Source organism: Conger conger, chromosome 4 (assembly GCF_963514075.1).
Source record: "Conger conger chromosome 4, fConCon1.1, whole genome shotgun sequence".
Lineage (NCBI taxonomy): Eukaryota > Metazoa > Chordata > Actinopteri > Anguilliformes > Congridae > Conger > Conger conger.
The window spans coordinates 63340360-63352813 of NC_083763.1; the positions used below are offsets into that span (position 1 = coordinate 63340360).

Genomic DNA, 12454 nt, shown 5'->3' on the forward strand with positions numbered 1-12454 from the left:
ACACAGCCACCCTTTTTGGTAACGCAATCTTGTGTGACATCATCGTCAGAAATATAGAAATACTGGAAACAAACCGTTGTGGTTATTTCACCACACACCATGTTAGTCAGGACAACAAATCAATGGATGTGTCCTGTTCAGTTAATCAACCCCTGATGTTTCCCGCTGGATTCTCAGCCTCGTAAAAGCTGTATCTCCCTGGGTTACCAGACTGGGGGGTTTAAATGTTTTTCTTATTTTTTTACTGCATCACCACATTGTTTCCACGTTACACAAACGATGACTTCCAGAGCCTCGCTCTGCTGAACTTGCTTGAGTTTAACAACACTCAGGCCCTAAACCCTAAACCTCTCGGCCGCTTGTTTGGCCCCCTGGCCGCGGTGCCACTAAGGCACCCACTGAGAGCTTCTGGAGAAAATCTCTTTCGTAACCCCGCTGGCGCCGGGATTCGCAGAGCAGCGGCCAGCCTTCTCAAACACGCCACCCCACAGTCTGTCAGAGTCACGCACACACAACACGCAGCACTGCTGCCTGCTGGAGAATCAATTACCCCAAGGTTCACCGGTCCGTGTTCAGCACTGTACGGGCAAAGATACTCAACATAGTCAAGAGGATGACCATCAGCCACAGCCAATTACCAAGCTCATTTAGAGTTACCGCTACAATATGCCATAGAGTGATTCCCTTGGTGTATTTGATCTGTGTTAGACCACACTGGTTGAACACGCTCGTAGACGGACGGTGTTAGTGGAGTCACGGCGGGCGGCGACAGCACGGGCGGCGGACACACACAAGGCGACGCAGGCCACGGGCGGCACTCCTACTCACTTAAAAGGACGGAGATGGTCATTCTTGTTCTTCGACCTCACACCTTTGTTTCTCAGCCCTTTCACTTTGCTATAGTAGCTGGTTTTTAATAAAGAGAAAACAATAGCAAATTCACACCTCCCTTCTCAGAGATCAGAGCAACAACTATAAGACCCCAGGCAATACAGAGACCCAGAACACTATAAAACACATTTCAAATGTCGAAAGCATTTGAATTGTGACTGGAAAATGTCAGAGTGCGCTCATCCAAAGACCGCAACCCAACTACACAACTACTATTCAAAGAAGCAAGAGCTGGAAAAAAACATTTATTAGGATGTCTTCAGAGTTCATGATGACAGTGCCAAGACAGGCAAATTGAAGCATGAGAATTTCCCATTTAAAGGCAGCAACTGCAGAAGAAAAACAAAAACATACTAACACAAATTGCTTTGTCAATATCACCCTGACAAAGCCTCTACTTTCAGCGTTGCGCATGACAAATCTTTTGGAACCAAGAGGAGTTTATTTGGCTCAGTCTCACCACAAATGCTGCTATGAGGACAATTGCCTTTTCGCCTTGTAGGCAGTTAGTTTCTGAAAACAGGCAAGTGTGATAAATGCTTGGGAAGTTGCAGGGCACAGATCGATACGCACAGGGACAGACTTATCTGAGATGTAAAAGCCCTGAAGTGGGCCCTGCTAACAGAATGACCTTGGCGATGAGGCGGGGTTGTAATTCACATGCAAGCTGAGACTGAGAAGAGACTGTGATCAAACACAGTGCCAGGGCCTTGAGTCTGTCAGCGATGTGGACAGAAAGCACTGGCTGCCTTCCCAGAAGCCCCTCTGTGTCTCTAATGGAACAGTTTCACAGGAAAAGCGGTCCTAGTGGGGCAAGCAGTGGCCTTCATTACTTCAGCCACAGTGCGTGTCAGTGCTTTAAGATGCCCTGAGACCATGGGAATGGTCATGGAGGAGCTTTGATCGGACCCAGGGAAAGAGTAACAACCTTTAGCCCCCGATACATCCATCATATCTGGACACGCAGTGGGGCGGACAGTGAGACAGCAATTTGGGCATGGCAAGAGAATTTCAGTGGCAGACTCCACTGTAGTTCTGGGCTTTACAACATTGCTTTCACAGAAAATGATACTGGAAGATTGTCAGAATAACTAATCCAAAGGGATGGAATGTGTGCCATGGCTGATGGAGCCTCGGGTAAGACCGGCTCCATCATGCCCGCAGGCCATTGAGAGGGTGGGTGAGAAAGGAGCATGTCGCTCCGGGGGACGAACCTCCTCTTTCCGCAGTCACAGTCGTCAGGCCTCCTGCGCTTCAGGTGGCCTCTCACCTCCCGCAGGTTCTTGATCTTGTCCTGAAGAGCTTCGATCTGCGGGCACATTCACAGGAGAGGTCAGGGTGGCGTCGTGCCATGGGGCGAAAGGGCGAGGCGCGAGGGCCGAGGCTGTGAGCTCACCTCCTGATCCACGTAGCTCTTGTGGTCCTTCCAGGCCCTGGAGGACTGATAGATCTCCCGCTGGCAGTGCACGGTGTCGTTCAGCAGGATGAAGCACCTGAGAGAGCAGAGGGGCGGGCTGGGTCAGATTACTTGTGTACCGGGAGAAAAAACTGCTCAGTGACAATATGTTTAACACAAAGCACAGTAAGAACACTTTGTAGAGTTAAGCAATTTGAACAATTGCTTAAAAGCCATTTTGAACAATTGCTTAAAAGCCATTTTGAACAATTGCTTAAAGGCCATTTTGAACAATTCACTGTAAGAACAATAAAAAGGAACTGCAGTATTGAAGATATGCAATAAATAAAGGTCCAGAGACCTCCTGTGATAGGCCTCCTGAGAACTAATTGCACTAGAGGTGTGTAAAAATGCTGACCTGTGCATTCCTTTGTTGAGCTACATGGGTGGGACTTACTTGTGTGTGACTTTTACAGAGTTGGGGTAGCCAATGGCGTTGGTGTCATCGGCGAGCATTTCTTCGGAGGCGTCATCTGATTCGAGGTCCAGGTCTAGCTCCTCCCCCTCCTCTTCCTCCTCCTGCTCGTAGTGCCTCTTGCTGATGTTCCGTGGGCGGAGAGCGGTTTTGTCATCCGCCTGCAGGTCGATGTCGTAGATCTGCCCCTCGAACTCCACCGACAGCGACCGGGAGGGCCGTGTGTGAACAAACCGTGGCTTATAACCTGAAATGGGAGGAGACATGCTTAAGTATCCTGAGCTACCATGGAGTAATACATACATCCATGAAGAGGGAAGAGAGAATCCCAGATTCAGTTTTATTACAACCCAGGTGCAACACATATTCCCACCACTAGATGGCCCCCCTATATTCCATACTCATACATTGCATGGGATTGTTACACCATGTAGAAAATTATTCAATTCAGTGTATCCTTGAAACCTCAGTTCTTTTTCAAGATACCACTGACAAGATTAAGCAATTTTAGTACTTGATATACCTTACAGTTCACTGCATTCAAGCCCTTGTAATCAAATAGACATGTCACAGGTCTTGACAAAAATGATTTTCCAATTCAACTCGACCTTAACATTTTCAGTGCGGCCCATTCAATCCCATGTGTTCTATATCTTCATTCAAAATGACAACTTTACAGGGACATTTGCTTTTGAATAAAGAATATATTACTGTAACTGGATGCATACAGTATCTATGGCATTCACAATCATAACATTTAAAAATATGTCAACATTTTCTCTGAAAAGTTCAATCCTCCACTCTCCACAAATAAAGTGACAGTGGAGGTATATTTTTCTTCTTCCAGGATGGCCTGAACTTACAGTAATTTTCCCTTTGAGTACAGATGAGAATGTTTTCCAAGCAAAAAAAAAAGTTTTTTTAGGCACTTTTCCTGCCTTTATTTCTGACACTTGTGTGGACGCTTTATAAGTCACAGGTCACACTTCTGCAGTGCAGTGAGTAATGGCATTTTATGTGGCAGAAAATCTGGAAAGTGAGGGACTAGCCAGGGACAAGCAGCCTTAACATGCAGCGCTAATTCCCTGAACAACATAAATCCTGCCCCCAGCCCATCTGGAGCCCGGCGCCACTCACGCTGGCCGCTGGACTGGGAGAAGTGGCGGTGACCTCGCCGGTCCGCCCTGCCTGGTCTGTACTCGCTGTCCCCGCAGTCACACTCCTTCTCCCTGCTGTCGTAGGCCCGAGACCGCAGGCTCCTGGCCCTCTTCCTCGAGCCCTCCTTCTGCGACCCCTTGCACTTCTGGATGCGCCACCTTCCCGTGATCTCTTCCACGCAGTGCCACTTCTGCCAGGGATGGAAATGCCACATCAGAATCAGTCAGGGCGCATCGACCGACAAGACACACTGTACTCATTCACCCCGTGAGAGTCTGTGAGATAGACAGCGGGTTTTCTGTGTACAGTCAGGGAAAATATTCTCAGTGACATTGTTTTGGATTTACTGCCAAATTTTCAGACAGGCAGAGCTGAGAAGAGCCATTTCTTTCAGGGCAACATGAAACATAAACCAGTGATATGAATCGGAATCAGAAACTCTGCTCCACCAGAATAAGTAAACTCCTCAAAACACTGATACTGTTATGTAGAGTTCAGGCGACCCTTGCACTCTCGGTGAACGTTTGCCCTTTCCATGCAACCCCTACCACCAAAACAGCAACAAAACAATACAAATACAATAAAAAAACAAACAAAGTGAAAACAAAAGCAAATACTGTAGCACTCTCCTTGTTTGGTAACCGTTTGGGAGGCAGACGCTATTCCGCCGACCACATTTCAGACGTTTGCTCACAACTGTGGGAAACCATATCCAAACAATGGCCACGGCGCGCTGATCGAATTTCCTGTGAAGCGCTGCCATCCTGACAGGCAGCTTATGTGTCTGACAGTAATGTTATATCTGCATGCAGGCCGGGGAGACAGGCGGAGAGAGGGCGGGCGGGGATGGGCCGGCGGGGGCGTCTGTTTCGCACGCCACCGGGCGGCGTGGCCACGGCGTATCCGCGGCGCCCGGTCATGTGGAGAGCGCCGGCGTTCGGGGCCCTGCGTTGACACAGCCACGGGTGAGCGAGCGGAGCCGGCTGCGGAGTGAAGCCTGGCGTTACTCCTCTCCTCGCCCGGCTTTTAGGGCTTTTTGCGCCGCATTCCCCACAGTGGGTGAGGACAGGGAGGAGAAGCTTGAGGAAACGTGAATGGGCGAGAGTGGGACCCATACGTGCTGTGACTCGCCCAGGGAGCCTCGGGCCAAGACAAATGCAGCTCCACCAGCTTAACCCCCACTGACTTCTCATTCCCTTCTCATTCTCTTCTCATTCCCTTCTCATTCCCTTCACTCGCAGCATATCAGCAAGCCACAGTTTCTGCATTCGGACCTCCCTCACACAATCTTTCTGGGATCCTAACATGAGCACAACAACAGGCTTTACATTATAGAAGGGGCCTCCTGGAAAGAATCGTGTATCTCTGAACTGCACATTGAAAAAATGCAACCAATATTAAGAAACTAAGATAAGTAGATGTTAGGGCAGGGTCATATCGGGCATGTACAGGAGGAGCAAAGTATCGGGCTTATCACAAGTAAAAATATATGTGCTATGGTGGTCCTCTTGCCCTTTGTGTTGGATTATTCAGCTTTATCTCCAAGTTGTTAACCTTGTCAGTAGCAGGTTTGCAATGTCACAGCCCTGTTTAGAATTGGACAAGTCACTTCCTGTGTGTTTATAGCCAACCCACGGGTCTGTGATCCGCAGCTGCTAAGAGCTCAACTCAACTCCCCCGTTCTACTCCTTAAAGGCAGTGTGTGATGGTCAGTCCCACAGTCAAGTCAGATACGTATATTAAAAGCAATGGCCAAAAGCCCCTAGAGTCCTAAAATCATAATTCAAGGCAGGAAGACACACGTCCTCATATGTGCAGGTGCTGAGACACACTCACATTCCCATGCAAACATACTCTCTCTCTCTCTCACACGCAGAAGCTTTTTACATGAACTCAAGTTCTAGACAAACACGGTTGCACTCATTTGGATACATACATGCACATACACATACACACACACACAGGGCTAAAAATAGCACCAGCAGTCTTTAATTAATGGCCATATTAAGCTTTACATGCACACTTACTTGGTCATAAAACAGGGTCTGTTTTACATTAGAAGCACTTAAAAAAGCCTGTCTGCATTTTAATGCTACCTGAAATGGTGACAATTTGTACTTTTTCAGCCTGGCCTGATTCACTGCCATGCCACCATAAATTTCTCACCAGCCTCTCCTAATGGGACCCAATGAAAGAGCGCTCTCTAAAACGGCACCAGTGCGGTCCCATTTACCATTCAATCACAATTACAGCAAGCTCACTTTTTCAGCAGAATGGCAGAGTAGCTCTTCAGAGGGCATTCCTGGGTCTGCCGCGCAGCTCAATCGTAAAAGCAGCTCCACACCAACGTCTGGCTCAGAATGGAAACGCTTTCTGCATCAACAGGGCCTCCATTGCACGGAATGGTAGCTACGATCGGGTCGAAACCAGACAGGAGGCCCTGACGGAACGGACCCACACTAGCCCGGTGGGATGTGGGATGTGTACGTATGGGGCGGCCCTGAGGGTGTGCGGAGGGGCTGTGGAACACGTACCTGTCCGGGCTGCTCGCAGGGCGTCTGGAACTCGGCCTGCTGGCACACCTCTTTGACCTTCTTGTACTTGGGCAGGCTGTTGGTCTGCTGGGTGTTAAGGCTGCCGCCGGCGTCCTCCTTCTTTCGGAGGATTTTCCTGCAACGTGAGAAGGGGGCCTGGTGAGGCGACGAGGCAGGGCTTGTGGCTACGCTGCGGCTTTGGGTGCCAGGAGAGCCCGGGCAGAGGGCCCAGGGTCACTCTCTCTCACACACACACTCCGCAGCCCTGGGCCAAATCACCCCCACCCCCCACCCTCATCACGGCCTTCAGCCAGGTCTCCCCTTGGGCCTGCCAATGCATACTGCCTTCTCATAAGGCGAAAAAATAACCACTACAGCGACAGAAAAGAGGAAAAAAAACAACCCTCTGGGGCTTGAATTCAACAGCTGTCTAGGAGGCTTTCTTTAAAGCAACAGCTACTGTTGTGAATGCCCTTCGGCTGTGACCAAGAAAAGACCAGACCGGTTTGCAACTATATCAGATACTGTCTTTGTCTCAATGTGAGTGATGCACACTCAATAAAGTATGAGCTTAACCTGCGGAGGATTCCTCTACAAGTGCAACACAAAAACCTCAGTCATCACCAATAAAATGAAATCAATTTGAGCAACATTAACAGCCATGTTTAATGGATTAATGGAGGTTTGGATAAAATGGCAAAAGGCCAAGGTAGCACGCTTTCATTTCTGATGCCCCGCCAGTTCCGGCAGTGGCAGCTGATATTTGGCAAGTAGGCAGCTTAAACTCCCTCTCTGAGGCTACTTCCCATGGAATAGGTCATACCGTGTGTGTTTAACCCTTAGGGGGAGACCAATCTCGGAACGTCTCTCTTGAGAACCCAACGACAGAACGGCCTGGTGTGGGAGCGGGCGAGGCCCGGCCCTCCCGATACTCGATCCGCAATTTCACACCCCATCGGCCCCGGTGACAGGCAGAATGTCTCGCTCTACGGGCCCGGGCCACAGTCCCAGGCCCCCGCTGCCATGCAGGGAGATTGATGGGATTACAACGCCCGGAGCCGCGCGTTCCCAACAAAGCACCCGCGGCATTAGGACAGCTTAGCGTGTTAAGCGATACAAGAAAGGGGCCTATAAAAGCGCAATGTATCACATTCTCGGATGCGTTTTTGGTGGCGGTTCCCAGCGCAGCCGGACGGGCCGTTTTTAGCGGCAGACCCCATAGCTGCTGGGCTTTGGTGAGGGGAGGGGCAGGGTAAGGTTCCTGAGAAATATGCAGGTACTCCCTGTTTCACGGGCGCATTCCTCCTCTGACACCCCGTGAGACCTCCTGTGTGCGTATCGAGTGAGACTTCCCATCATTCCTCAGGTAACACCATACCCGGTGTTGGGAGAACTTGTTTATCTTGTGCGTGTCTAGCTGCTGAGTGGTGGTGTAATGTATCCAGGAGTCATGGAGACCAAGGACGGCGGGGCCAACTGGAGTTTAGGGCTGGGTGTTTAGGAGTCGTGCTGGCAGATTACGCCGCACTCCAGACAAAGACACGCTCATCCTCTGCTGACAGAGGAAAATGAACAGCCTGCAAAGCCGGGTCAGTCAGCGACCCACCCCCTGTTGTACGAGATATCGTAATGTGCCGTGAACTTTAGACAGCTGTACGCCACTGGCCGAACACATTCACATAAAAATTCTCCAGACCAAACAGGTTGGCTCTCCATCCCATCCTGGTTTGGAGCCTGCTCGACTCTTAGAACATAACTGGGAAGAAGGAAAACAAATAGGCGAATGGCTGGGAAGCCGGCTGCGAAGAGAAATGGATACTAAGAGCCCAGCAAAACGTAACATTCGCATCATACATTTCTGCTGTGCGGCCATGCTTCAGTGATAAGAAACAGGAATAAAAACACATCACACTTACCCTCTTTCCACCAGGAATGTGTCTCTCCAGACTCTGGCTTTCCGGTTTGGTTTGAACCTGAAATTCAAGGAAATGCAATTAGTTCATGGAATACTTATGACATGGAATCCCCGTGAGCTTGTTAGTTTAACATTTATCCCACATTATGCAACAGTAAGCCTCTGGGTTTTGTGCACCCTTGATAAAGAACAAAAGCGATTCTCTTGATTTTATTCACTCTTATAATCACATTGAAAGCTAATCTTATAATCACTCTTACTTGCCTGCCTTCTGATTAACCCATTAATCTTAGTATAGGATATACATGTAATTAATTAGTTTAATTAAGGTAGAGAAAAATTGTGATATCGCTATATCTACTATAATTTAAAACAAATGCATATCTGGAACATTACATCACTTTCTCTCAGACCTAAGGGTTAATTATTTTAAGAGCACAGTTGTTGAACAGGTTACTCCTATGTTTCTTTAATCGTCAATTCACCTCCTGGTGTTGTGTTGTTTGTGAATATTATTCTAACACATGTCGTGGGGTCCCCTGGGAAGAGGTGCAGGATTATCCGCAGGATCGCTAAGTTCAGTGTGAATCCCCTCAGAACTGCTCTCACCTGTTCCCTGTCCGCTCCTGCTCCAGAAGCTTGAGGATGGACTTGCCGTCCATGTCGGGAGGTGTGTCCAGGCCTGCGATGTCCAGGATTGTGGGAGCCAAATCAATATTCAGCACCAGCTGGTTGTTACTGCGGATGCACATTGTAAAAAAACACACACATTCAGCAGGGTTCATGCTTCAGAATTACACTGGAACCGATCAAATAATTTAAAATGAATCTGTTTTCTATGTCAAATAGCTGCCTCTGGAGTCTCCACAAGAGCAAAACCTAAAAATAAATCAGATTAATATATAATTTCTAAATTGCATATTGCACATATGGACTGCAGGCAGAAATGGCCATGTGAATGTGACCAAGTGGTCTTACACTGCTCCTGGTTCCACATTGGGCCCCCGGACGAAGAAGGGCACCCTGATGTCGAAGTCGTAGGGCATGGACTTCCCCTTCACCAGCCCAAACTGACCGATGTGGTAGCCGTGGTCTGCCGTGTAAATGACGTAGGTGTTGTCGAGCTCCCCTGTCTCCACTAGCGTCTCGTATATCTGCGAGCGACAGCATGAATCTGCGTGAGGCCGCGGCCACCAACACCCCGCGGGTGACAACCACACCACTCCCCACCACACCAATGTTTGAGAGGCTAGGCAAGCAACTGAACACAGCTGAATTATAATGCTCACATTCATTCTTTCTCTCTGTCAACAGTTACACCCACATCACTGGATGGAGTAATGGGTGAAACCGAGAATTTGGTCACTTACCCGCTGTACGGAATCGTCTACGGACATGAGGGTTTGAAGTCTCTTGCGATGCAGGAAGTTGGTGAATTCCATGTGGATGGGCTTCATTGGGCCGGTGTACTGCATGATCCAGTGTTTGTCCATGTTGGGTGCGTAGTTGTAACTGGGCGTACTGGGGGCAGAATACACAGGTATAACTGGGAGGTATAACTAGGGCCAGAACACACAGCTTATCGGGTATAGCAGGGAGTACTATGGTCATAAAACACAGCTCTTCAGGTAGAACTGGGGTTACTAAGGTCATAACAAACAGCTCTTCAGATATAACTGGGAGTACTGAGGTCATAACACACAGCTCTTCCTAGTATAACTGGGCATTCTCAGGGTAGAATACACAGTGATTCTGTTGCGACAGGGAGAAGCAAAGACTTTCTGTAAGAGTCTCTTCACATTTTGGCAATCCCACATCTCCATTTCATACCCAGAGGACTGCTGTGCATTTTATCTGCTCTCTTGACATGTTTGACAAGCACCTGATGAGGCCAGCCAACTGTTGTTTGAACAGAGAAATTCACTAATTCTCCCTGGAAGGTGTTTATTCTGGGGATTTCTGCCCAATCCCTCCACGTGGAGTCCTGAGAATCTGGGCGCTTGGTGAGGAGAAACCATTTGAGGGTTGGCACACGTTTAAGAAAATAATAACTCCCTGACCAGCCACCCCAAAAAAACAAGACTCCCAGGATGAGAGTTTAATATGCATGGCGCGTTTGGAGTGGGAAAGCAAAGCTTGGGTACAGAAAAGGGATTGATCTTGTTTTTGGAACCGGAGGCCAGGAGCATTCCACTTGCTGATCCCGTGGGCCGAGGCCTTCACCCGAAACTGTGTTTACCCGTCAGCGCCTCGCCTTGGCGACGCACCCAGCTACGTCCTTAATGAACTCCTGAGATAGAGGCCATCTATTCCAATCAAGTCTGCGGCTTCTGCCCTCTCCTCCTGCGGCTCCTTTTGTCCACTGCCTGAACTCCTCACCCAGCCAGTGAGGCGGCCTAATACGCCACACAATAGAACCTGTCTCTTTGCACTGTGCCGTTGAGGTATGGCTGGGCACAAAGGCCGTCAGGAATGCGAGGTCAGACAAATAAATCAATCAATATCAGGGAGAGGTGGCACCTGACACCCAGGCGTACGTACCGAGCAAAGACTAAACAACGGGCAGGTGTAGCCGACATGCTCGACATTCAGCGCCCATGCCGGGATGGCAGGGGGCCTAATGCTTTCATAAATACAAGCCTTTCTGCATAATCGCAAAGGGTTTGGCCATCCCTGTCCTGTCAAAGACCTTCTCCGCATTCTCAGACAGAGTGCGTCTGTGGGAAACACCTTTGGTGTGGAATGTTAATCGCATTAACATCAAACCCTCCTGCTCTCGCCTTTTAAAGCAGGCCCGCTCCCTTTTTTGATTTACAGGGGCTGTTTTATTGCTACGGCAGCTCTACACGTGCATTTTGGATTAACTGTATTGCTTAGCCAGGAGGACTGGCAGCTCCACACACACATCTGTATTATCTCCACTGCCTGTACTTCAGTCTGGCTTGGACAGCAGCTTTCCTCAATACCTATATCAAAACAACACCTCCAACAGTCACTGAAGTCTCATGCGCAGGTTCAACCACTCCCATGTGCAGGACCAACTGTAAAACTGTAAGAATCGCAAGACAGTGTGGCACTGTGCCCGCTCCCTCTGCGGAGGCCGGGAGGGAGGGCTAACATCGAATCTGTGTCTGGGCAGAGGGCACACAGTCATGCTGTGTCCCTCCCCCCCACCAGCACGGTGCCAGTCCTGAGCTAGCTCCACGGACTCACTGAGCAACATTTCACACACCAAAACAACATGCCAGTCACGCCGCGCCCCAGGGCCCCGCACAGGCAGCGACTATTCAGGGCCCGGGTTCGCACTCAAAATAAATTAATAATGCAACAAAGGGTTCCTCTAAAGCAAACCACGCATTCCACATATCAGAGGGGCTGCAGAGTGAGAGCTCTGATTGATATGGGGGGAGGTCAGGAAGTCTTCCGAAAGGGGGAGGGAGAGGAGACCTGCAGCCCTGCTGCTGTCCCTCGTGGGCCTCTATGGTGGGGGGGGACCCGCCGAATGGCTGGGTGTGCGAGGAGCTGAAGAGACCCGGCCGCAAGCAGACCGGTGATGACAGTGGAAACCCACAGCGGGCTTGGCTTTGTTACAGTGTTCCATACGGTCTTAGTCTCTGCCCATCCTGATCATACGTTTCCTGAGCTATTCCTGGAAATCATTTCTGATTTATGGGGCTAAAAGGGACAGCCCAGAGCATCCCTGCAGTGGGCCAACATCTCCCAATGTGCAAACTTTACAGTCGATAGCATGTAGTTAACAACTGTGTGAAAGCCACCTCAGCAGATCGCTGCTAATGCGTTGGAAAATGAGTCTCCAACCATTCTTAACAGAGACTACTCCTGTGTTCAAATATTTAACTTTAAGTGCTTTAACAAAAGCTCACTGGCTAGGATTGATTATTTTAAATGTTTCCATGCAAGTAATAATATCCACTGTAACTTGCAATTTTATGCAACACAATGTTGCCTTGGTTTCACATGGCATATAACAGCCACAAAAAAAATTACAGAGAAGCCAAAATACACACAAACACTGTCAATCACAACAATGCCACTAACCAGCCGAAACCTTAATTTGAGTAATT

General features: G+C 49.1%; 1 protein-coding gene across 5 annotated transcripts in view; it reads right to left on the minus strand.

The window, feature by feature from the left end:
• The window catches only part of sulf1 (sulfatase 1), a 100118-nt gene that overhangs the window by 8383 nt on the left and 79281 nt on the right, over nucleotides 1-12454 (minus strand). For 4 of the 5 annotated variants that reach the window (XM_061239115.1, XM_061239117.1, XM_061239118.1 and 1 more), the window contains 10 exons: nucleotides 9740-9890; nucleotides 9348-9523; nucleotides 8979-9107; nucleotides 8371-8427; nucleotides 6455-6590; nucleotides 3900-4110; nucleotides 2745-3009; nucleotides 2288-2384; nucleotides 2106-2200; nucleotides 829-906 (listed from right to left, as the gene is read on the minus strand). In XM_061239115.1, the coding sequence (XP_061095099.1) occupies nucleotides 829-906; nucleotides 2106-2200; nucleotides 2288-2384; nucleotides 2745-3009; nucleotides 3900-4110; nucleotides 6455-6590; nucleotides 8371-8427; nucleotides 8979-9107; nucleotides 9348-9523; nucleotides 9740-9890 (1395 nt within the window). The remainder of the gene's footprint in view (nucleotides 1-828; nucleotides 907-2105; nucleotides 2201-2287; nucleotides 2385-2744; nucleotides 3010-3899; nucleotides 4111-6454; nucleotides 6591-8370; nucleotides 8428-8978; nucleotides 9108-9347; nucleotides 9524-9739; nucleotides 9891-12454) is intronic. The other variant, XM_061239116.1, reaches the window with a different exon arrangement.